Raw genomic sequence first — 25,924 nt, 5'->3', positions numbered from 1 at the left:
TGAATGTGGTGGAGAAATAAAAGTATATTCGTTGTAGTTGGCGTTGATCGCTTTGTCCGGTCCATTAGACTTTTATACTGAAATAGATAGAAACATCCGGAATGGCTGATTGCCTTCAAAATAAAAGTGAAAGGCTCCTTAAAGTTACGCCTATAGTGATACGACATAGAGTGAAAACAACAAAAATACTATAAAAAAGCAATATTGTATGACGATTAGCTGCTGAGAATTCCTCTATTTGTTAACGTTATCAAAAATATGTCCAATGTGATCGGAAAATGTTTTATACTGAAAATCGTTGACCGGCAGTACATGTAGTTACGTCATCCAGATGACTTGACAGTTTAGTACCGGGGCAGAGTTGAAATGAGCGCGTGTTACTACCGCGGTAAAGTACAGTTTACACTGTTGCAGGTGTGCACGTCATCTGTTAATATGAAACGGCTGTCGTTGTGAGACAGCTGTCAGACTCAACCGTCGTCATTTAAATCAGTTTTAAACCGTCCTCACCGTCAGGGTAACTAGCTTAACGTCCTATCCTATCATGTGGGTTTTCGGTTACGGGTCTCTTATATGGAAAGTGGACTTTCCTTATGAGGAAAAAAGAGTCGGCTACATAAAAGGCTTCAGCCGCCGGTTTTGGCAGGGCAGCACCGACCACCGGGGTGTACCTGGTAAGGTGAGTGACAGTTATTTTTGGGACAGGTAACGTCACAGCTAACGGTAGCAGTAACTGAGGCAAGGTTGCCAGGTCTGTGGGCTCAAGAGTTGCTTTGACAAATGGGCCAAATCTATCTATTATAAATAGCTATTATAAATTAGAAACTTTAAAAAATGTATAAACAAGATATTATAAATTATAAATATCTCTTGTAACACTGCTGCTATCTTAAGTATTAAGTTATTAAGCAAAGAGACTGTTTCCATTTAGTTTAGCTAGACACACAAGTCATCCATTTTTGTATTGTTTATCCCTTTACTATTTACGTTTATGACTATTATTAAGGGAATGTAACATTACATGTTAATCATTTCAGTGTACATGCTTCTGTAGCTTGTATTGTAACATTTTCCTTTAAAAGATAATCTGTTTTGTTGACATTTGTATAGTGTAGTTTTTAAAGATAATATGACTATAATCCTACTTGGTTGCTTTACTGTGTCTGCTGATGTTTTAAAGTCTCCTCCGTCTGTGTCCTTTACAGCCGGGCCGGGTGGTGACACTGGTGGAGGATCCTGAGGTGAGACATACCCCTCCTAAACCTAATGGTGCCGTACATTACTTTGTAATAGCGCTGCAACTAACCATTAATTTCACTGTCTATTACTTTGCCAATTACTTTCTCGATTAAGTGTTCTGTCTGGGAAAATAGTGAAAGATGTTCATCCTCCTTTGTAAGCGCCCCAAGGTGACGTCTTCAGATGTCTTGTTTTTTCCAACCAACACTCCAAAAACCCAATTTAGTCCGTTTACAACAACATGAAGCAAGAAAACTGCAGAAAATGCTCACATTGGAGAAGCTGGAACCAGCAAATGTTTGCCTTTAAAATGACCTAAATATGCGTAGAGTATTTGCAATATATGTACATCATATATGCAAATAGAACAAATAGAACATTTAAACAAACAACAATCCACCCTTTAATATGAATACCTAACCTATCATAAAGATTTGCAATTTTTAATAAGTAGGTGTCCTGTTAATTAAATGAGTTGTAAATCTTCATGATATTAATTAAATTTGACATAGTTTCTATGAATGTGACGTTTGTTTTAGATGACAAGTTACGTTAAGGGGAAAATCAAACAATATCTCATGTTATTCATAGACAGTGATAATAGATTATCCCCTCCTGACGGTCATAATTCACCCACCTTGTTATTTATTACTGTATTATTGAGAATAATCAAGAGAAATCTTGCAGCGTAGAGGCCAAGAGCAAGATTTTGTGAATGAAATTCCACTTAGTAGAACACAGTTTTCAAGCTGCAATCACTTGCATCCGGTTTTTCTTCATGGAACAGTGGATTGTCACAGTGTTATGGATATTTTATTTATTGGTGTACATGCATGACGTGAGACAAAGACACAAGGTGAACGAGAGTGCTGTACTACTGCTCAGAAGAGGAAGATTGCATCTTAAGCAGTGAAACAAAGGAGAGGACAGTGTATTCTGACCTTGGATGAGAGATAATCTGTTGCAGTTGATGGGAAAGCGATAGAGAGACACAGAGTGTGTAATGTAGCGAGAACATGGTGCGCGTCTAGCAAACATGCTGATGGGTATCTTAAAACGGTTACTTATCAGGTCAAAATCATCGTCTACGGATCATAAACATTATGTCGATACAAACAGTGGTAGGGCTGTAACTAAAGATTGTTTTCATTATTTATTATTCTGCAGATTCTTTTCTTTACCATTCAATAATAACTTGGTCTATGAATTGTCAGGAAATAGTGAAAAATGCTTCTCAGTTTCCTCCAGTTGAAGTTGATGTGTTCATATTTTTTGCAACAGTCAAATATCAAATGATATTTAATTTACCATCATTGAGAATTAAGAAAATCAGCAAATATTCACATTTGAGAAGCTGTAGTCTGAGAGCTTTTGGCATTTAAAAAACAGACTTAAATGATTGTTGAATAATATTCGATCGACTAATCATTTCAACTCTATTTTAACAGTTAACGCCAAAATCAAAAATACATATTTTCCCTCGTACATGTAGTGCTATTTATCAATCTATAGTTTTTTATTGTGAGTTGCCGAGTGTTGGAGATATTGGCCGTAGAGATGTCTCTCTTCTCTCTTATTTAATGGAGCTAGTTAGCCGTTTCATGCAGCAACTATTTTCTTTCTATGGAACTACACCCACCAACCTTATCACTGTGCAGGAGGAAGCAGGCATTTACTCAGGGGACGAGAGGCTTGTGCTCATGACAGCGTGAGATGTAAACATTAATGGCGTCCTCCTCGGCTGAGCTGTAACGTTAGCTAGCTAAGTGGTGTGAGGTTGAGCTAGCAGTGTCGAGTACAGATGCAGGCTTCTTTCAGAACCAAAAGAAGTCGCCCCCTGCTGGCCACCTTTCTGCATTGACCTCACTAGTCAGAACTGGAGGTTGCCGCCTTGTAATTCTGCATCCATCCAGATGCCAAGCTACCCGTTCTCTTCTTTCCTTGTTTTTTTTTAAGGGGTGCGTTTGGGGCGTTGGTTACAAGCTGCCGACGGGCCGGGAGCAGGAAGTGAAGCGTTACCTCGACTACCGAGAAAAAGGTGGTTATCAGGTCATCACGGTGACCTTTCACCCCCGTCCACCACTGTCCCCCCCGCCCGGCCAGATGCTGCTCTACATCGGCTCTCAGGACAATCCAGACTACCTCGGCCCCGCCCCTCTGGAGGAGATAGCCAATCAGATTGTCGACTCTACCGGTCCAAGTGGGCAAAACACGGAGTACCTGTTTGAGCTGGCTGATGCTGTGAGGACAATCCTGCCTGAGGACTCAGACACACATCTGTTTTCTCTGGAAACTTTAGTGAGAGAAAGAATACACACTCAAACGGGTTAATTAAATAACTAATAGAACTTGATCAATGATGTATAACTGGCTGGATTTATCAAATAGTCTCAGGGGTTACGGTAAGCATGGACAATGTTGATGAAGTCTGTTACAAGTGTCACACTACAAGTTAATGTCACCATTTTGTCTCATGCAGGAAAAAACATTAAAAATAATGTGTATTGAAAGCTGCTTAAAACAAAAAAAGTAAAATACATAATGGTACTGTAATTCAAACAAACAAAATATGCTTTGGATAAACTTGTCAATTTACTCTCTGTACAATATAGAACAGAGCAAATGAAGAACGTTTTGAATTATAAATATATGCTGAGTATACTGTACATTCACTTATACATTTCTTCTGTTTTTATGAATTTTAAAACAAAAACCATCTTGTGATGTATGTGTGCACTGCTGGGTGAAACATTTGGGCCAATACAACAAACCCAGAACTCTTTCCAAAGTTCCAGATGATCCTGCTTTGGTAAATATATCCTCGATCTCTCGTTGTAATATGATCGTCATCACACTACTGTAATCACATTCCACGCAGTGTACAGCCACACAAGTACACCTCGTTAATTCTGGATTGTACTTAACAGCTACGCTTCTTCTCATGCTGCCAGCGTACGTCTCAGCACAGTGAACATGTCAAAGACAACGGCACTGCATGCATGGGCGACAGCTCTATCTCTGACCCTGTCTTACTTCAACACACACACACAGACAGTTACCAGTGTTTATTAGCTGTGGTTTGTAGCAGCATCTGTACAACATAACAACAAAAAACTGTCAGCTACGTTTGATCTCTGTCTGTGCAGAACAGAGTCTGCTCTGGACATTGATGTGATATGAATGTATGGAGATGAACTGCAGGTTTTTCACACGATCAGTGGACCCTGGCACACACACACACAGCATGAAACACTCGTTCTTCCTCTCTAAAATAAAATACATCTCCTTTTACAAATGATGCAGTGTATTTATTCAACAGGAAACAATTCTCAGTGTTGAGCTATTGTATAATACAACACAGCAGCCTGTATTGGAATATCATACAATTATATTACGAGTTATTCATCTTATAGGTGTATATACATTTTATCAATTACATGTTTATCAATATTAATTCATATATATTATACAGTATTAGAAACAGTATGATTCAAAGGTGTTGGGTTACATTATAACAAACTATTAGAGCCTGAAGTATTTTCTTGTATTTGGTAAATTAACGGACAGTTCTGACTTTTTACATGTTCTTTAAAAATATTTTTGAAAGTAGGAAGAGTGAAATACTTTAATGAAGATAGTGATGTGAAAAGATAGAGGTTTCTGGCAAATGAGTGGCTGAATATATTGTACAACAGCAACAAAAGATACCCTTAAAGGGTGATTATCTCAAAGTGGCCACCTTTGGGGCTGTTGAGCTGCTTGGCAAGAAAAAATATATACACCAAGTAAGTTAAATATTTGAAAAAGTTTCGTCCAGGGTTGCTTATCTGCCAGGTTTACTAAAGGCCAACATCGGCACGCGAAGTTCCAGAGGCAGCTGCAACAACATCAATGTTATTACAGTATTATTTTTAACGGGCTGCACAGAGGACCACAACGCTGTTAAAAGGTGTAGTTAGTCTTTTAGGGTGCAGTAGAGGACCCCGGCAAGGCAGCTGGTCGTCTAGGCGTAGTAGCAGGGCGACACCAGCAGGTCTGTGAGCACGAGCAGCTGGTCGTCAGTGAAGCACTGCCGGTGCTCCTGCCAGTTATCGTGGTGAGTGCGCCTGAACTCCGACAGGGTCTTCTTCACCGTCATCTTGGAGCAACAACCATCATCGGCATTACCGACACCATGGGAAAATAAACATCTACACATGTACATCTACGAGACACCAGGAGGTGATACATGTATACTTATACTACAATATTGCAGTTTTTACTCCACAAGATGTATTTGACAGCTGTAGTTACTTTGTATATTATTTAAACAACATTTGTTGCATTGTTGATTGATTTGAAAGCAGAGTACAAAGTAGTTAATAATATAATATATGATAATAAAACATCCGCAGAGGAGCATTTTTCTGTATAATTGGTCATTTTTCTTCTGATACTTTAACTATTATTTTGCTGGAAATACTTCTGTACTTATAGAACTATTCATATTAACTATATTAACAAACTAATATTTGGTTTTGACAAGAAATTGTTTACCAAATTTCCCCCTGGGGATCAATAAAGTATCTATCTGTTAATTGTATTACCAATATAACACAACATTGTAGGTATTCACAGTATATCAGCCTCCCCAAAGTTTGAGTGGAGCTCTTTTGCCATGGAGAACTATAATATTCCATCACTGGAGTAAAAAAGCATAATTTAAAGTTTGTCTTCTAAAAATGAGGACGTTTCCATGAAACACTGCAGTAAACTCCTGCAATAAAGAGCGTGTTGATAGCTCTTTCTGTTGCTTCATTCCTTATTCAGGGGCGAAAAAAGTTCACAACTGAAAACAGCCTTTGATAACAGCCACGTTCAGTTCCTACAACGCGAGCCACCCTCACGTTAAACAGTGGAACTAGAACAAGGCAGATTAATGACTTGCAAAGTAAATAGTTCCTGTTTTTGAGCGGAGAAACAACGGCGCTGCCACTTGCTGATCTGGGGAAACACAATGTGACATGCAGCGTAGAAACTAACAGCAGCTGACAGTGTTTCCAGCATTTGTTTACATGTATTAAAAACTAATGAGGTAGTAATAATTTATTGATGCTAAAATGCCACATAAAACAATTTAAACGTAGAAATTATTTAAAGTCCAAAGAAACAAGTTTGAAAGGGAAAAGTTAGCATGGTTCAACAAGGACACAAAAACAGGCAATTAAACGGATGATCAGCATAACCATGGATGTATTCATAACTTAAACATTGAGTACATTCATTTTACATCATGGCCTTCAAACAAAATGAGGGAAGGAAGGAAGAAAGGAAGGGGATGCCTGTGGCCTGACAACCAACGCTGATTTAGACTACAGATTACAGACTACAGTCTGCCTGAAGAAACCAAGATAGTACATGCTTATTATTCTGCACAAAATCTACTGCTACCATTCTTATATAGAACGATTATTCTTTTCAGAAGCTTCCGTAACAGACTGGGTAATTCATCTACTCGCAAATATAATCTTTAACTGTATTCCATTGTATTTTCTTTCTCATCTCTTTCATTTTGCAACAGGAGAAGCAGTAAATTATCATCATCACTGGCTCCCCATCAGTGTAATGTATTATTCAAACTCTGCATTACAGGTTACATTGTATGTCTTCTTCATGCCTGAAGTAAGGCCAAAGACACAATTTTCTCCTCAATTGGACAATGAAATTGTATTCTTTCAGCTCACACTGTGTTGAGCTCGATGTTTGTATGCGGGTGTGTGTGTACACTAATGCGTGTGTGTGTGTGTGTGTGTGTGTGTGTGTACCTCTATAGGCTGTGGGTCGTTGAGATGGTTGCTCAGGTCCATCAGTATCTGAGGCATCCAGTCTGGGACATCGTAGGGACTCGACAGGATGCACGCACTGAGGCCGAGCACTCCGGCATGGCGCCGCACTAAGTCTGCGAACACACACACACACACCCACACACACAAAATGAGCCTTTCAATTTCAAGTTTCACAATTCCCCTGGGATAAGAAAGAGTAATAGGCCAAGTATTACTGTGATTGCCTCACTGTATGATTGTGAGGTGCACGTAAATGTGTGTGTAAATGTGTGTGTGTGTGTGTACCTGTGGAGGCCAGCTCTCCTCTTGCCTTGGGGAGGCGAGTCTGACTCAGCGTCTGGAGCTGTGTCTGCAGACTGGAGTCCAGAGGGAAGAACTGGCACTGCAGTAAACCACTGAGGGTGGTGCCTGCCATGTCCCTCACCTACAGGGAGAAGGAGAGTGGAGGGGGTGGGGGGGATAGAGGGATGGAGGGAGAGACAGCAAGGAAAGAGAAAGAAAAAAAAGAGACCTGTGAAGATCAGGACAGACAAATAAAGGAAAGCACGAGGCAGTTTTAGGGCGAGAAACGCATGCAAAATTCATCAAAAGAGGCGAGCGCAAGAAGATCGGGTGGAAAGCGAGGTACACGGGACAGAGATGAGCAGGGGAGGAGGGGGAGGAGAGGGAGGAGGGGGAGGGATGGATGCTGAGTTGAGGTGAGGTGAAATTCACTTGCTGAACATCACTGCCTTCCTGCATCACTTTGCATACATTATGAATAAGCTCTGAGTGACGGTTGATGCATTGAAATAGACAATGATACAAAGACAACACACTGACCAGCTGTACACTTACAGTTTACAAAATAGTGAGAGAAGCAACTGTTTTTGCAAGTTAGACAACCCGGGTGAAGCTTAATGTTCATTGATTTCTATCTGTACATCCCGATCAATAGAAAAGAGACAAGTTAAAGAAGGGTTTAAAAGCACGGAGACAAGTGGGACATTTAATGCATAAAAAATGACGCAACTCAATATTAGAAGATACTTCTATATTCTGTGCACAGGTAGTGTATTTAATTTTACTGCATTCAATAAATAGATATGAACAATTAACAGTTGGTTAATAGTCAAAACATATATGCTTTGCCAAATTATATTTTGGGCATTAGATTGATTAATGATGTTATTTTTAGATGACTTAAATAACAACTAGCTACAAAGGAGTGCAAGGCGGCCATGGTGCTCTATCACCATCTCTGATACCACAGATAAAGAGAAAGGCACCAAAACAGGAAAATAAATGAAGAGCTGAGCAGAGAGGTAGAGGGTTATTTTTAAGCAATAACCGTGAAAAGAAAAGAGGGATTAAGATTTAGTGAGGAGAAACTAGGGGACAATAAGTGGCCATTTATAATCCTGTGACAATTACACCTCGCTGAGGGATAATGGCTGTTTTAAAACAGTGTTTGCTGCCTTTTTGTGCATACATTACCTCGAGCTGTTCATCAAGCAGCAGCTGCATCACCAGCTTTCGAATGCGGAGCACCTCGGCAGGCACACTGAGCAGGATGAACAAGTTGTAGAAAACCATGATCTGGAGGTAGGTCAGTACTGAGTAGCGTGCATGCCACGATCTGTTGCCTGCCATCTAGAGATGAGGGGAGACAGAAAGGGAGATAATATGTTGTGTTGTGTACACAAGATTCATAGAATGTGTACACAAGTTATTATCTTGTGAGATCAGGATGGTCATTTTGTATCAGTTCATTAAGTTTTATTGTCACCTGTCATATAATATAATAATGAAAAGTAGTTCTAGCAAAACAACAATAAATGTCTACAGCCATGCTGGCGGCTCTGTGAGGCTGTACTTCGGTGCTGCCGTGCTTTGAGCTAAATGCTAACGTTAGAACGCTAACATGCTGGCATAAAGACTGGAAACAGGTAGCCAAGAGTCTACAGTCACGCTAGCATCTGTGAGTATGCTAACATGCTTACAGTGACATTGTAATGGTAAACAGGTATAATGTTTACCCTCACTATCAGGCCAGCTGTTTGCCTCTGCATCCATTCTTTATGCTAAGCTAAGTCAACCATCTGCTGGCTCTATAGCTTCATATTGTCCTCCTCTAGTTTTTTGCCAAAATGTCAATCTATCCCTTTAAATAATTTGTGCACACGACATGAGACTGCAACAAGATAAAAAGGGTGTCAAGATGAAACACAAAAATGTTGCAATGCGTTCTCACACGGTCTACCACGAAATATGGAACTGCTGACACCATGGTTAGATATTCTGATAGCATTTGAGAATGTCTCAACAGCATACACAACTCACAGGAGAAAAACTGTAAGCAACACAAAGTAAGCAAAATAAAATAGCACAGGTTGTTTTTAGGCTAACAACACCTTGGGCAGAATTAGGCTATGAACACTGACAGCAGGCAAGTGGGGCAGTGTGTGTGTGTGTGTGTGTATTTGAGTTTGTGCATATTACCTCTTCCAGTGCTGCCAGAACCAGAGGGATGTGCTCAGGATACAGCAGGCCCTGGGACATGAGAGAGAGACACGTGCGAGCATCCTGCTTCATCTCATCATAGCTCTCATCAATCTCCACCGGGGCAATCTGCAGGGAGAGAGAAACAGAAAGAGAGAGATGGAGAGAGATAGGAAAGACACAGAGCTACGCACCGTTTTGAGTAAATGAAGAGAGAAATTGAGTTTAATGGGCAAGTAAGATTGAGTGGGTAATAATGCTGCGCTGGGACCTGCGTGTGTGAGTGTGTGTGTGGTTTTTACTTCGAAGAGTAGAGGCAGGAGCTGTAGTTGCTGCTGAACAGGAGTGGTAAAGGTCCGCCCTGCGCTCGCCATCAACCATTTCAACACTGCAAATGGCACACAGACAAACACACACACGGAGGATATTTTGGATTGCTGCCAAATAATAAAAACAACAGACTTGGCGCTGTGACCTTACCGCATTGCTCTGGTAATAAAACACAATCTATCATGATTTGGTATCTAATGATTTGGATAATTTCATAACAAGATATTTATCTGTATAATGGAGATTAGGGGAGTAACAGAAACTGAAAGAGCAACAATGCAAGACAAAAAATGTGTCTTTTGTAAACAGGTACACCACCACGAAAAACTGAAGCAGGGGCTAATAAACTAAAATAAGAAATCTTGATCTAAAATCTGCTGCAAAACTGATGATGAATTTAATTTAGAAATATTGTTTTATCTTTTAGAATCAAACCTACTGCTTGACCTTGAGTGGCAAAATAACACTAAATATATATATATATATATATATATATATATATATATATATATATATATATATATATATATATATATATATATATATATATATATATATATATATATATATATATATATATATATATATATATATATATATATATATATCATATTTAATCTATTCAGTTAACCTTCGCTTACATTTTTATTGTGAATTTTACTTAAAACACTGCCATCATTTTGTTAAGCTAAAAGTAGTCAAATTCAAATAAATCATTTATTATTCCCAGCAGATTACTAAAACCACCAAATTGTGTCTTCAATGGTAGCTACAGCCTTGCATACAGTACCTTTAGTGGTATCCAACCATGCACATAGTTTTGATTTTATGTGCCCAGGTTTTAAAATAGCAGGGATTTCTGCTGCCACCACTTATTGGAAAGATATGTTGCTCTTGAATTTTGTAAATGGGATATTTCAACGCTGTAAGCACCAAGGATGAAAGTCCACCTCAGCTGTATTTGTGTGGAGGCAGAAATGTAAGCGGAAACTAAAAACAACTTTCTGCACAGCTGAATACCACCAAAGGTAATTGATATATGAAAAAATGTGTTTTTATAATCTGGGGGAACTGACTATTCAATACAATACAATGAAAAAAGATGGCTGAAAAAAAGTGGACAATAATTTCTTTAACCGTTATTGGAGAATGTATCTGAGAGGAAAACCAAATCAATAATAGAATCTAGTACAAAGGACTACACTATGTGGCCCATACAAATGTGAATATTAGAGTCACCCTCCCAAATATTGAGTCAGACACCTTTCCATAACTTTGTTTTTGAAAGGCTTGAACACACCCCCTTGAAATCCCCCTTCATCTACACTTAAAGGTGAAATCAAAACGGCATCACAGTTTTTAGCTTGTTTCGTCTATCGTCAGTGTGTCAGTCTACTTCGTCATTAATTCTCCCACGGTCACGTTCTACACCATCTCCATCCACCACACGCATTACATGCTTGCATCCACATGCTGACCCGTCTTGAGGAGTTTGACAGCCTGGGTGCGCTCGTCCGTCTCCTGGGTGTTCTCCTCGTGGACGTGGTTGTGGATCTCCGGCTCCGACGTGAGGGGCTTGAGCCGCTCTAGGACCCGAGTGACGAACTCTGCCACGTGGGGGGAGGAGGTGGGCCGGGTGTGGGGCAGGGCCACGTCTATCATGAAGATATAGGTCAGGACACTGGAGAGAGAGAGAGAGAGGGGGGAAGTGAGGGAGGAGAGGAAAGAAAAGGAAAAGAGTCACAAATACAGAACGGGAACACCTGATTACTAAAGAGGCTTAGAATTGAGCAGCCCAAACAACGCACACAAACTAATTAGATTAAACTATTTAAACCACAATTATGTAACCCAGAAGAGATAACACCAGGTTACCTTCCAATGCGCTCCCTGACATTCTTATACACCTGGGTGAGTTTGGGCTCCAGGTAAGTCAGCAGCCTGTGCAGCAGTTCAGAGACTCTCCACTGCTGCTGGGCCAGACCTCCCTGAAGCACATACAGCAAGCTGACAGAGACAGAGAGGGAGGGGGATGGAGCATTGTCGTGTTATTGCAGCACGTCAGCTCAGCATACGTCAGCTCGGGTTACTACTGCAGCCTGAAATCAGAAACCTCAGAAATACTGTAGATGGCATAAACACATATTCTGTGCGTAAAGCTATTCATGCACACACACACGCACACACACACATACCTGGCATCCCTGAATGAGCCACTCTCTCCGCTCAGCGGGCTCTCCATCAACAGCTCAAACAGCCAGTGGAGTTTCCTGGGGTCCCGGCCCTCCTGTTGTACAGCAGCCATTACAAAATAGGCTTATTTTTGGAAATATTATTTCAGGTGGGCGACATGTACACATCCACTGAGGTACTGATAGCTTTACTGCCAGTGCAAACAGAGAAAGTAGTCCCGGTTTAATGTTTTTTACATACACTAACATGCTGGGATTTAGCAGGTGTAATGTTTACCATTGTTCAAATCTTAGCGTGATTTCTTTAATAAGAAATTTGTGTTCTTATAGGAGTACACTGCCAACAGCAGAAAGGCAGAACTGAGTACACTTTCTGTTTATTCATCACAAATAATACATCACGATATTCAACATCATCACTTATTTTCCTCATATCGTGAGGCTCTTATGAGAATATTACTAGTTGTGCATGTATTTGGTTATTAAACAAAACACTGCATTTATTACATTTTTGTCCTAATGATGGCGCCAGATGGAAAGTCAAAGGGTCACAACATTTTTTTTTTGGGTTTATCTTGAGAGGAACATGAATGTCTGTACACATTTCATTTCATTCACCCATTAGTTGTCGAGGCATTTCACTCAAAACTACAAATGTCAGCCTCATAGTGCCGCTAAGAGGAAATGTCCTGGGATCACCAAAGTCATTATTATTCATTGTGTAGGAAACATCTGTACAACATTTCATGGCAATTGTTGAGATATTTCAGTCTGGACCAAAATGGTGGACAGATCAAACATCTGTTTGAGTGACTTTTAAAAATCCATTCTTCAACATTTTTTTTATAAGGAAAACATCCATGTAAATTCCCAGTTGTCTTTCCTGAGCCATAAGCTGTGTTGTGTGTGCGGTGTATTTGTATGCATGTGAGCAACTCACACAGGCAGTAGCGATGCAGGTGCCCCAGTCTGTGTAGGTTTCCACTGTGATGTTGGTTAATGCTGTCCTGATCAAAGGGCACAACAGCTGCCATAACCTGTCCACCTGAGCGCACACACACACACACACACACACACAATAATGAAAAGTTTTTATTAATATTGACTTTTCTTATCAAAAAATAGTGCAGCGTGTGTATTTGTCGCCGTGTGTGTATGTCCAGTACCTTGCTGAAACTCCAGAGTTTGCTGCCTCTGATTAGTCCTGCAGTAATCTCACACACACAGCGCTGGGAGCTCTCATGGGGGTCGCTGGCAAGCTGCTCTAGGTGAGGCCATAGTAACGGCAGGAACACGTCTCCGTAGTTACAAAACAGCCCCTGTCAATCAAACGTGAGCATGAAGGTTTTGTTCGATGTGGAGGAACCATTTTTCTTCTTTTTTTTTTTAAACCAAAAAAAGACAGATTGCAGTCATTGGTTTGACGCAAGTGAACTGTCAGCTGTCTGACGGAGAACAATGAATCACAGCAGTTGATGACAGAAATTCCAGCTCTGCTGAGTTCAATTCAGCCTCGGCTGGCGGTGGTATGCTGTGTCACTTCTTTGTAAAAGGTCTGCCAGATCGATTGAGGCTGAGAGTTTAAATTGCACCTTAAAGAGACAGAAGCGACGGGGATTGAAGCTGTCGTTTCCTTTCCGATCCTCCAGAGAGAGGAACTCTATAAGCCGGTCAATAAACTCTGGGTCCGAGAAATATTCAAAGACGATCTTCTCGCCCTGAATGACACACAAACAAACACCAAATGTAATAATAGTAATATTACTGAGGCATCAGTGGTGGATTTTGTGTGTGGTGTAATATTCGAGCACCTCGCTCATCTCTTCATATGACAGGTCATCTTTTGGCTTTTCCGAAGCTGCATGGATCATCATTTCCCTGAAAAAGAAACGGGAGACAAAGAAGAAGCTGCGGTGATTCATAGATAACAACAAACTGACAGAAATATGGATAGACACATCCTGTCCTTAAATAAGCAGCAAGGATAAATGAACGATTATAAAGTCAGTGAGTCAGCAAGCCAGCCCTTCATCTATACATCAATTCTTCTATCTAGGCCAGGCAGTAAGTCGTTCAGTGAGCCTTATCTAGGCCAGGCCATGACAGGAAGTCAGTTCAACACCCCGCTAGTTATCCTGCCGCCCAGATCAGTCATCCAGCAGTTAGTCGGACATTAAGTTAGCCACAAAGCATCAAATCAACCAGGCAGTTAAGTCAATCAGCTATTTAGCTCCATCCAACCAAGCAGTTAATCAGCCTTTCCACATTCTAAATCCACTCAGTCATTCTCTTTACCTCGGCCACAAGTAGTAGCCACAGTGTGTCTTCTCCACGTACGGCTGAGAATCCCACTGCTCCTCACTTAGAGGGAGGTTGTTGCTGTCGTACTGCAGCCAGCGATTCCCCTCTCGATCCCCGACACACACACCCTCTGGATCCTCTATACCACCTGAACACACATGCAAACACGAGAAACACGAGAAGGCGAGTGTGTGTTTGTGGTGTTGGAAAGTTGCCCTGTTTCTAGATGAACAAAACAAAAATCAGTAGGAAAGATTTTCTAATCTAAAGCAAATTTAGATTTATATTCTGGTGTCGCTGCTTACTCAATGGGAAATGACCACACAATTAGTCTGTACATCATGGTGTATTAAATTTGAATTAGGACTGCTAACGCTGAAATTGCTGGTTTGAGAGAAGACCTTACGACAAGAATTGCTGCATTTTCCTGCAAGAACTAAAGAGCTGTACATTTTACGATTGTTATTTTGTGTTTATGCTCACTGATATCTGACGGCTTCACAGACACTTTCTTTCTTGGTCGCTTTAGCTGTTTTAGGATGCCGGCCATTGCTGAGATCGCCACCTACGAGAGAAAGAGAATATAGAGTGATAGAGTGATTCGTTTTTAGCTACTCAGACTTTTCACACAGGCCTCTTTGGTAACTTGCTTATTTGTTTCTGTACACTAAACAAACGTGACCTTCAACCTCTAAAGCCAGGATGTATACTAAAAAATGCTTCATTGTTGATTGACACCATTGCCCCACAATGCAATGCACGAAGGAATAAAAGGCCCTACTAACGTCTGGAAAAAAATAAAATAAAACGGTAGTGACAGCTCAAGAAAGATCTTAAAATATATATATATATATATATATATATATATATATATATATATATCTTTAACCTTTGAAAGGAACTATCTTTCTCTTTGTGAAGTTTAATTGGAAGTGACAATCTCTAAAGTCACATCCATCATTTTCTGATGTTTAAAATGGTAAAGTATGCTGATTTCTTGTATGCCTAAATGTGATGAACCACAAAAAAAAGCTTTTAGTCAACCCATCTCTCCACCATTACAGCCCAGTGGAATATCAGATACTTCACCATGATCCTTTATCCACATAAACAGCAACTCAGACAGACAAACGGTACACACACACACACACAACTGCACACCCTGCGTATGATAATGGAGTCATGTATGAGGCCCTGTGTGAAGAAGAGGACAGCGTCGGGGGGAAGTGGGTGATCTTCTCTCAGCTGGAGGGCCAACAAGTCTGTGGCCATGTACTCAAACTTCCAGGTCCTGAAAACACAAACAGAGAAGTAATTCTGTATGTAATCTTTAACTAAACGTCCGAGTCTCTGTTACAAAATCAATGTATTTTTTTAGAACATATGCAGCTACTGATTGTTGATACTTAAAGCTCTTTTAAATACAGAACATAATACATAACTCACATAATGCATTCTGACATTCATTTGATAAACGTTTATATAGCAAGTGCATCTACAGTACATACAACACAGGTGGAGAGGAAACCTACAAGTTACTGTCTTCAAGGCAGTCCAAGAGATCATTGACCAGCTTCTCATATTTCCTGTACAAAAGAAAAAGATGAGTTAGTAAGTAAGTGCTTCTCCTTCCACTACAAATGATAAAGATAATTCATGCTAATATTGTGCTCTAGTTCTTCTGTAACCTTGATAAAAACTAAGAAGGAATTAAAACTGAATGAATGTACAAATAAAACACCAGTTCTCCTACCTTGCAGCAACCACGTTTCTGATTCGCTGACGTTGAAGCCCTTCTTTCAGCTCCTCTATGGACGCTGCCTCTAAACAAGGCCGGGGATTTTTAGACTGCATGATATGATTGGCTATCTCTACACATGACTCCGACACCTGGAGGTGGAAGAGAAGAAAGGGGAGCAATTGAGACAAACAAACAGATGAGGGTAGTGCAATGACTTTAAATGAACACGCTGCTCACAGTAAAATAGATCCCTATGGTGTCGTGCTGCCGATGGATGCGGTCAGTGACGTCGTCGAGCAGTCCACCGATGGACGGCTCCTCCAAAGTCATGGAGGGCGACAGACCACAGCGGACCAGAGCTGGCCACACCTCCCCAACGCAGTCCCAGTCCCATGCACTGGCCGGACAGGGACCGCTGTGCAGACCCAGCAGGCAGTACAGAGCACCCTGAAAAACACACACAGGGTAAAGACACTTGACAGATTACAAGGTATACAGAGGTAGAAACATCTATCGCACAGCCAAACTGACAGTCAAGTTCTGTGGCTTCAGATCGGATCCTTCACAGTCTGCGTCACAGGAATGTGGCCTTTTGTCTGAATTTGAAGGACACATCCTGTGTATCTCTGCGGTTCAGATAATGTGTGAAACACTGGTCACATGTTTATTGCAGCATTTAGGTTTCTATTATTTACAGCCTGTGGATGTAGAAATTAGGCATAAACTTCATTGTTCTTGACGTCCAAATGAGAATGAAGTTAACCCTGGTTTCTGTAAGCTTTAGCTTTAGCATTTTTGCATCAATATTGCATGAATTAAGCAGGATATCATGTATAATAGCAATAAGAACCTTTATATATATATATATACACATTTCAAAACGAAGTTTACAAAGTGCTTCATAGACATAAGAACAGATAAAATCACAAGATCACATCAAATATACACAATAAATATTCAATTTACAAGACTAAACATAAGCCAGTTTGTAGACGTGAGACGTGTTAAAAGAGGATACTGATGTTGCTCGCCTGGTTTCCCTTAGAAGACTTTTGTTTTGGTGCTCTGACAGTAAATGTGCTCTATGCTATCACCCTCTGTCTCCAGTCTAGCCCTGGGGATAGTCAACAAAAACTGGTCAGACTAAGGTCAGCAGTGTAAGGAGAGAAAGGTGCAACAATGCACCTACCTGCCTTAAAAAGCAAGCAGTAAAACGTTAAAAATCAATGCTGAAGGCCACACTATGTAGCCATCAAATGCAGTTATGGACTAACTTGAAGTTTCAGCACCACGGACAGTGACCGTTATGAGCAATTTCACATCAACTGTGCTTGTCACCACGTGCTATGTGTGTGTGTGTGTGTATGTGTGTGTGTGCTTGTGGTACCTTAAACTGCTGTTGAGTGCCAGTGGTGTGTTGAGGCGAGAGCAGTTGCAGGATTCTGGGAATCAGGTCTCTGTAGGAGAAGCTAAAAATTCCCAGTGCGGTCGTCAGCACATGCTGGGCCCTGCTACGTACCTGCAAGGACAAACACACACACACACACACACACACACACGTACATGCATACATCCTCAATAAATTACTATTCACGAGAGATATTTATGCTAATACCATCAGTAAAATGGGAACCGGCAGATGTTCTGATTGAATTATTCTTGCTAATTTTCCGTGTCAGTTTTACCTGGCTGTAAGTGCTGGTAGATAACAGCAGCAGATCACAGAGCAGCTCCTGATGAACCACTTTATATTCACTGCCCTCAACCACCAGCTTTCTCATCTATTCACACAGAAAGACAATATTAAAATATTATTTTAGAAAATACACCCACCAACTTCTTCATATGCTCGTGGTTATATCTGTGACCCTGCATGTGTTGTTTAACTGACCTCATGCTGGAGTAGAACCCGGTCGATGAGCAGGGCTCTGATGTGCTGCTTTTTCCCATGAAGCTGCAGAAAGAAAGGCGACATACGTACAATCACCCTGCAAGTGACTCACTGAAGCGGACAACAATCAGCAGCCTTGTTGCGCTTTTCCAACTCACCCTGTTTTCCATGGACTTCTTGACAAGAGTGAAGCTTTTCCAACGTGAGTCAAACTCCTTCTTGTGAGTGCCTCGGAAAAACATGAGGTCACTGATGATCTGTAGTCAGACGGACAGGAAAAAGGACGCTGTGAGACCTTCGCGGGCCCAGGACAGAATAATGACATCTCACACATGAATAATAGGAAAATCACCTTAATGATGACGAAGAGCGACTTTGTGTCATCTTCCGAGTGCTCCAAAATGTGATCTGGATAAAAGTGGATATTGATTAATTGTTCGTCACAATCACGCTCCAAACAAAGTGAGGAGTTTAGAGCTGTAGTGTAGTGGCATTAAAGTCTTCACTCACGTAGCAGCAGTCTCATGGTTTGGCAGATGGACTCTCTGTAGTTCTCCCGTGAATCATCTGGCGGGGAGGAGACACACAGGCGTCCCGTATGGACACAGAATGCATGATGAGCGGCCTTATCACCCACTGAAACTGCTCAGCGCGCAACTGCTTGTGCATGTGTGTTGTGTGGGGCTGCTTGCTTGTGTTTTCTTACCGTAGTCGACACCTATATGCAGCTTGATCTCCCCTAGATTTATCATGGAGGGCACGCTGAGGAGAAAACAAAATGCAAGGAGCGAAACGTGACAAGACTGCAGGAAAACGTGTGCTTTCATACATGTGTGTGCAGCTGCAGGACTCACAGGTCAGATACGTGCGGTCCATCCAGAGGGGGCAGCATGCTTCCAGCTCCGAGAAGGCAGTGCTGCACGATAGCAAGACTCTGCAACAGCTCCTCCCTGTGAACCAGATCACACGTTACACTCCTTTCATAGCAGTATTTGTGTGTGTGCTTGTTGTGAATTCACTTGGCAATTCTGCAATGGTGTTTCAACACTTTTGAGCAGCTGAATCCAACTTTTCAACCCTCTGTGCTCTTGATTAGGCTTCATCCAGAGCGTTAAGACCGATATTAAAAACAGATGTTTATGTTCAGCTTTCGTTTTTTTTTGGATGCAGACGAATCTCATTCATCAGTAATGAAAGGCTACAGGTTTCTTTGTTTTGTTTGTGCGGGTGCCTGATTACGTCTAAAAATGGAGAACTAAGAAAAACAACAGCGCACCTGCACATTGGCTGATCTCCAGAGACGTGGCCCTTGATTCGCTGCAGCTCAGGCTGCAGGAGGCGGGACAACAGCTGGAAAACGAAGTTTTCCTCTTCCTGATCAGGTACGTGCCAACACACACCCAAGTCAGCCACATCTCCAGCTCTGCCCCAGTCCTGGAAACAGAGAGAGAGAGAGAGAGGTTTTCTCAGAAAGTTGTACAGAAATAGAAAGTTTCCACTGGAACAACTGGCAAGCAAACCAGCACAACCAGTCTGCCTCAAAACCACAGATCTGTGCCATCTACTGGTATTTGAAACATTTAAGGATAAGAACACTAAACAATGGACACACTCTGCAAAAAAACCGATCTACCATCAGATGACAGACTAGCACATGAATCCAACTAACAAATACCTCAAAATGAAAAAATCAATAACAAAACAAAAAACAGAATCAGTGACCGTGAGCTGCAGATGAAAAGAGGTCAGTGTTTGAAAGCAACAGAGGCAGGTAGCTGTAATTACCGCCTCCTCAACATCAAAACAGAAACACACTTCACCTGCACTCACGTACAAAAACATGACACAATATTATTGAAGAAAGTATTTAGTTGTTATCACCAGTTTCTTGCTTTAAGCGTATCTATTTTCCTTCTCTACAAACTTCAGCAACAGAAATGTATTTACATTATTTATTTACATAAGTTTATTTGTTGTGCAAAGAAAGCAATGTTAAATCAAAATCGAGAGATAAAGAGACCCAGTGACAGAGGGAGAGCAGTATTAGCATTAGTGGTGTAGCCATTTCATTTTAAATTCATAAATGCTTTCTAATTATCTACTTGGAGATGGAAATTGCAATTACCGAACCTGTAACATCCAATTTAATTAAACTGTGAGAAAGACAGTTTTATTAACAGTTTTAAAGGTTGTACTGGTGGCATTTTGTGTTTCCAAGAAAACCTCATTGTTCCAGTCCCAGAATAGATACTGTAATAGCCGTGATACGAGCCAATTTGCACTCTAGGAGGTTAGCAAATAAGCCACAGTGGAAACTATGCAGTTAAGAGTCGAGGGACTGGCTTTAACTCTAGTAAGATTAAATAATGGTGGTAAAGTCATCTTCCCCTGTGCAGCGTTGCAGACGTTGTGTTTACCCGTATCGGGAGGTCAGTATCAAAGCCTCCAGAGGTGCTGCGGTACTCGGTGGGATAGATGAGGGACAGTGACCGGAGTGTGTACTCTAGCAGATTGCAGGCGAGTGTGTACGCCTGTTTGCAGCACAGACGCACGCACACACACAGGATCCGTTCCAGATCCCCCTGGTATTTTAACAGCTGTTCACCACCCACACGGGTTACCTGAAAACACACACACACACACACACACACACACACACACAGAGGTACATGCACACACACACAAACAGGCCATTCAATGGAGAGTTGTGTCTTAAATATTGAGGTTCTTCAGTAAATCACAGCATCTGGCTCGCTCCCACTCGCATTAAGCTCCCAGGAGTAATAAAACAAAACAGAAAGGGTATCAATATGTTCTGGTTACGACAAAGCTCCTTGATATTTATGACCGTGCAGGGCGCACGCTGCAAAAAATGGCATTTTCCTATTTTTCTTCTCTCATACACTGTCACTATCATGTACACATTTTTTTTTAAACAGGTGAAAATGTCCCTCTGTTCCACTCATTTTAAGTGTTTCATATATTCTGAAGTTTTGTAGAAGCACTTGATGAGACCTTCCATCGAGCCAGAATACACGAATCACTTAAGTAGTCGTGAGGAAATGACACACGACTCCAAAATACTTTAAAAACAAATTGATCTGTAATGGAATGAAGAAGATATGCAGAACCCTCTGGCAGACATTTCAATCATTTTAAGAGTAAATAACATTTTTTAGAGACAGACTAGATAAAATAAATTAGCAGGATTAATATCTTTTAGAGTGCTGAAGCCCTTGGGACGTGATAGACCCTCGTCTCACCTCGGAGAGCAGCTGAAGATTCCACAACAGCTCCTTATCCAGCTCGTCTTCACTCTGCAGCTCCTCATCTACACACACACACACACACACACACACACACATAATAAATAAGATGAATAATGTACTGAATTGCTCCCCTGACAGTCTGAGCTCCTTTTGCTGATGTTTTTTTTTTTTTTCAGGTTTAGTCACGCTAGCTGCATTTCCACTTTGGTCCAGACTGAAATATCTCAACAGCTATTGGATGGATCGTTATGAATCGTTTTCTATATTCATGTTCCCCTCAGGGTGAACTGTAATAACTTTGGTGATCCCTTGACTTTTCCTTTAGAGCCATCATCATGTTAAAAATCCAATTTGTTGTTTCTGAACAAATAAAACACTAAGCTAAGATGGTGAACATGATAAGCATTATAGCTGCTAAACACATGTTAGCAATGTAATGGTGAGCATATTAACGTACAAAAGTTAGCATTTAGCTCCAAACACAGCTGTCCTTAAGCACCGTGTAGCCTCACAGAGTTGCTAGCATGACTGTGCTCACAGTGTTGTTAATTTATCTCCAATAATTACACAAATGTTTTCATTTAAATAACATTTTAAAAACACAGAATATATGACTATAACGCCACTTTCACTTAGCTGAAAAATATTTAGTTAACAAATAATTATTTCTGATTCACAAACACTTGATTTTTTTAAATGTTGAATACTGTAATGATGACTTCACAGCATATCTACTAAGACCTCTTCAAAACCTGACAAAGAGTGATTTTAAAACTGCAGGTTTAGTTTTGCAGTGAACAAACTGAATGAACTCATTACATTTGAGAAGTCATGTACAGTCTCCATGCAAACACACTACGGTTGTATCTACTCTACACACACACACACACACACACACACACACACACACACACACACACACAGTGTGGTACTGACTGTCAGTTATTTGGAAAATGACGCTGCAGCAATGAGGGACGAACAGACGGAGAGACTCAGCGGGATGACACTGCAAACACACACACACACACACACACACACACACACACACACACACACACACACACACACACACACAAACACACATTTAGATTCCAAAGTAGAAACACAAGCATGCAGAAAATAACACAGAAGTAAAATAACTGACAATCAGGAAAATAACAAACAGTAAATGAGAATGTAACTACAGTACGACATGTAAGTGGAGATGTTGAATGAAAAACAAAGAGATTATGTATCAGACGTGACATTATAAGGTTGTATTTTCAAAATATGACACATGACAGACCGAAAAGTCTGTGGTCTACAGAGTGAAATTCATAAATCTACATTACATTACTGTAAAAAATACGTGAGGCAAAGAGTCAAAGACAAGAAGCTGATGAACACGTACCTTCGCTGCAGCTCTGCACATGTCAGCCACCATCCTGCCTGACACACACGTCTCAAAGATGTTGGAGGTGGCAAAGTTATACACCTTCTGGACCGCCATCTAACACCAAGGCAACGTTTGCATAATGTTACACTTCATGTGTTTCACATACAGCATAACACCAATGTTTAGATAAACAGTTAACCGCATCATAAATAGCTTAGATCTATTCGTTTTCCAGTTTTAATCCGTGGGTGAAAAGACGTGTTTATCAAGTCGAGAGCGATAGCAGGTTTCAATCTTGTGTTTTGATTCTTGATGGCGGGTTTTCTTAACTCAATGTGAATTGTGTTGAACAAATGCATAAGCCAAATGAATGTAGTGTGTTATGTAATGGTTCCCCTTTTGTTTACAGTTCCATTATGAATGGATATGTAGGCTACACTTAAAGCCCCGTTTCTAGTGAGAAGCTTTAAGAAACTAGCTTTCACGGCGTTTAAGGTTCGCAATCTTTATTAGAAGTGTCTAATTAGGGGCAGAGGATTGAGTTTGTGATTAATGATTATATGAATTTAAAAGAGAGAGTGTGTGTGTGTGTGTGTGTGTGTACTACCTTGTATATTTCTGTCGAGCATTGTGTTAGGATGGTGCTAACAGTGGAGGACAGGCCCAGCTCTACCATGCTCTCCAGATGAGTCTGCGTATCCGTCTCCATCTCATCTCTCGTCTGTTCCAGGGTGCTGCTGTCTATCAGAGCAAAACACCTGCATACACAAGCACACACTTATACACTTGTCAGCGATGAAAATGTCAACAGCCTTATGGTGAGAAAAAAAAGGGTGTTATACGTGGCCAGCAGAGCAAGCGATGCAGCGGTGCATTTCAAACAGACAGAGATACGTTCATAGTCAGACATTGACAACAAGGCCTCACTAAGTGACAGTTTGAATTGTTAATTCATCTCTACCTGTCCAGAAACTGGAGAACGAAGTCTTCAAACTGAGCTGATGCAAAACACAGATTTTTCTCAATCTGAGAGGGAGAAATAGAGATGATTAGTTAATGCATTTGTATAATATGACTTTTTAATTCACCATTTTGGGAAATACGCAAATAGAGGATCGATACCACTCTCTTGTTTGTACGCTAAATATGAAGCAGGAGCCAGGAGACTGTTAGTTTAGCTTAGCATAAAGACTGGAAGCAGGGAGGGAACAGCTAGCCTCGCAATAGAAACCTCAAAGTGATGACAAGTCAGCTAGTTAACATGTTAATTAGGGAGCTTTAGAGATGCTGATTTTGTTAACTTTTGACACAGTCAGGCTAGCTGTTTCCCCGTTTTCAGTCTTTGTGCTAAGCTAAGCTGTGTTTATTTAATCTATTTAAGGACTAAATTGTTCATGTGTATTGTGTGTATACCTCTGTGAGATCCCTGTGTTGAGAAGGAGCAGACGAACAATCCGCTAAAGGCACCAGAGTGGTGAAGGTGGCGATGAACTGGAACGTTATCTGGACGGAGACGCACAATGGGACACAGATCAATTTACATCATCTGACGTGATCGAGGCCCAAGTTAAATAACCTACCAGATGTCGGTGGAATAACTTTTTCAAATGTATCAATTCATTCTGGTGTGATGGATTAATGCGGCAATGAGCACACCAAGAAAGGAAACCAATCCATTTTACAATCCAAGCAGAAACTGAGAACCGGGCCTCAGTAATTGCAAGTTCTTCAAACTGAGATATTCATTCCACTTTCAGGAATTATTAATGGATTAGACCAGAGTACACGAGAGGGGAATTTAATCAGCAAGAGCTGTATTGTCTACTTGTCTAACAATTCTTCTTCATTAATAATCCTCACATCCATTACTCACCATGCACTTGCTAAAGTCGTTGGGGTCAATCCCCGGCAGAGAGCCCATGAGCAGTGGGAGCACGTGCCCACGGCCCTCTGGGTAATGGTTGTTTGGGGAAACCAGGCTGCGAGCCATGCCGATCATGCAGCTGAGAGTGGCGGTGAGGGTGTGCGGCTCCGTCAAGGTCTCCATCGCTGCATAGGTCCTGTTATACACACGGTACGAGGAGGTACAAAATACAAGTGAGATGACGGGAGAGTTGAAGGGGGACGGGTGTGTGTTGGTGTTTTCAAAACAACTGAGAGGTAATTATTCTAGTTTGGTCACTGATGCGATCTGCTCACCAAACACTGTCAGTCGTTGCCAGTACCTCAAAACGTTTTAACTTCTATTCATGTTTCACATGTCGTTTTGATGGAACATTGATTGATGACAGGTTTATGGCAGATATCTCGAACAAACACTTACTTCTCAAGTACAGGTGGTATGACGAGTTCTGGTGCGAGGAGAGCCAGGTTCTGGAGAGCGTAGGCTGCATCCGTACTGCCGGTTTTACTGCACATCACCACAAGCAACATAGATACAGTGCAGCGTCAACAACAACACGCAGACATACATGCGTAGATAATCACAAATGACCTGTTCCTTTGTCCAGATTAGGCTTGTTGTTGCTGAGGCCTTGTGACGGCACTCAAGTGAGACATAGCAGGATTGAGATTACTGACTGGCATTGATTCAAATGGCATGTTTACATGTCAACAGCCCAGTGAACACTGATATAAATTGTAGGTAAAAACTGCTAAAAACTGGCTGAAAAGTGACGGTATTTGTAGTTTTAGGCTACATATAACCGTTGTTTTAACTGCATTTCAAAGTCTTTATCTAAACATGAAGCACCTGCTAACTACACACTTAAAGAGAGTAATTGAATTGCTGTTAAAATAATGCATATATGTTATCGATGTCTCCAAAGCAATCATTAAATTGAGCCCTGCCGATCCCAAAAATACAGTCAGGGTTTTGCTAGCTGTTTGTTTCTAGATAAAACCAACTGTAACGTTTTAAACAAATGTATATGCAGTCAGAATTAATTTGGGAACCAGAGTCTGGGCTCAAAAAAATGGGGGTCTGGAGAAATGTTGATCATTAAAAGTGGATTAACAAGACCACCGGCTGTGACTGTGCAACACTCACTCGCACTCACACCTGCCTCCACATGACACCTATTGTGTCTATTCCTGCCTGAGTAGAAATACTTTCTATCGGTCTTCCCACTCGCTGCAGCACAAGGTCGACATTTTAAATGTCATCTTACAACCTATTTATACAGACTGGCTTCTATTTATTTTTCGATGTCTCTAAATCTCTCTGTTTGATTCTGTTATTGTTAGTTTACTTTTTTACTAATAAGTTTCCACAATGATG

General features: G+C 40.9%; 2 protein-coding genes across 2 annotated transcripts in view; one reads left to right on the top strand and one right to left on the bottom strand.

Moving 5' to 3' along the window:
• Positions 1-346: 346 nt before the first annotated feature.
• Positions 347-4,534, top strand: chac2 (ChaC, cation transport regulator homolog 2 (E. coli)). Its single transcript, XM_076093945.1, has 3 exons — positions 347-679; positions 1,206-1,241; positions 3,196-4,534. The coding sequence occupies exons 1-3, from the start codon at positions 545-547 to the stop codon at positions 3,568-3,570; spliced, it is 546 nt and encodes a 181-aa protein (XP_075950060.1). The 5' UTR covers positions 347-544; the 3' UTR covers positions 3,571-4,534.
• Positions 4,535-5,213: 679 nt separating this feature from the next.
• The window catches only part of LOC142951417 (proteasome activator complex subunit 4B-like), a 29,235-nt gene continuing 8,524 nt past the window's right edge, over positions 5,214-25,924 (bottom strand). The window contains exons 11-47 of the mRNA XM_076092928.1: positions 24,968-25,054; positions 24,518-24,704; positions 24,058-24,147; positions 23,606-23,670; positions 23,252-23,402; positions 22,660-22,758; positions 22,206-22,275; positions 21,264-21,331; positions 20,418-20,621; positions 19,277-19,434; positions 18,855-18,950; positions 18,707-18,762; positions 18,511-18,567; positions 18,353-18,408; positions 18,159-18,257; positions 18,001-18,063; positions 17,795-17,890; positions 17,497-17,628; positions 16,347-16,556; positions 16,122-16,258; positions 15,901-15,954; positions 15,530-15,659; positions 14,852-14,933; positions 14,363-14,516; positions 13,879-13,945; positions 13,660-13,785; positions 13,234-13,386; positions 13,008-13,112; positions 12,071-12,162; positions 11,751-11,882; positions 11,354-11,556; positions 9,848-9,933; positions 9,546-9,674; positions 8,541-8,696; positions 7,350-7,488; positions 7,044-7,177; positions 5,214-5,377 (exon numbers count right to left, since the gene is read on the bottom strand). Of these exons, the coding sequence (XP_075949043.1) occupies positions 5,243-5,377; positions 7,044-7,177; positions 7,350-7,488; positions 8,541-8,696; positions 9,546-9,674; positions 9,848-9,933; positions 11,354-11,556; positions 11,751-11,882; positions 12,071-12,162; positions 13,008-13,112; positions 13,234-13,386; positions 13,660-13,785; positions 13,879-13,945; positions 14,363-14,516; positions 14,852-14,933; positions 15,530-15,659; positions 15,901-15,954; positions 16,122-16,258; positions 16,347-16,556; positions 17,497-17,628; positions 17,795-17,890; positions 18,001-18,063; positions 18,159-18,257; positions 18,353-18,408; positions 18,511-18,567; positions 18,707-18,762; positions 18,855-18,950; positions 19,277-19,434; positions 20,418-20,621; positions 21,264-21,331; positions 22,206-22,275; positions 22,660-22,758; positions 23,252-23,402; positions 23,606-23,670; positions 24,058-24,147; positions 24,518-24,704; positions 24,968-25,054 (4,258 nt within the window). The 3' untranslated portion in view covers positions 5,214-5,242. The remainder of the gene's footprint in view (positions 5,378-7,043; positions 7,178-7,349; positions 7,489-8,540; positions 8,697-9,545; positions 9,675-9,847; positions 9,934-11,353; positions 11,557-11,750; positions 11,883-12,070; positions 12,163-13,007; positions 13,113-13,233; positions 13,387-13,659; positions 13,786-13,878; positions 13,946-14,362; positions 14,517-14,851; positions 14,934-15,529; positions 15,660-15,900; positions 15,955-16,121; positions 16,259-16,346; positions 16,557-17,496; positions 17,629-17,794; positions 17,891-18,000; positions 18,064-18,158; positions 18,258-18,352; positions 18,409-18,510; positions 18,568-18,706; positions 18,763-18,854; positions 18,951-19,276; positions 19,435-20,417; positions 20,622-21,263; positions 21,332-22,205; positions 22,276-22,659; positions 22,759-23,251; positions 23,403-23,605; positions 23,671-24,057; positions 24,148-24,517; positions 24,705-24,967; positions 25,055-25,924) is intronic.

The sequence above is a fragment of the Anarhichas minor genome, unplaced genomic scaffold (genome assembly GCF_050575085.1).
Source record: "Anarhichas minor isolate MPS153535 unplaced genomic scaffold, ASM5057508v1 ptg000017l, whole genome shotgun sequence".
Lineage (NCBI taxonomy): Eukaryota > Metazoa > Chordata > Actinopteri > Perciformes > Anarhichadidae > Anarhichas > Anarhichas minor.
The sequence above is the reverse complement of the archived record's forward strand: the minus strand, read 5'-3'. Positions and strand labels throughout refer to the sequence as shown.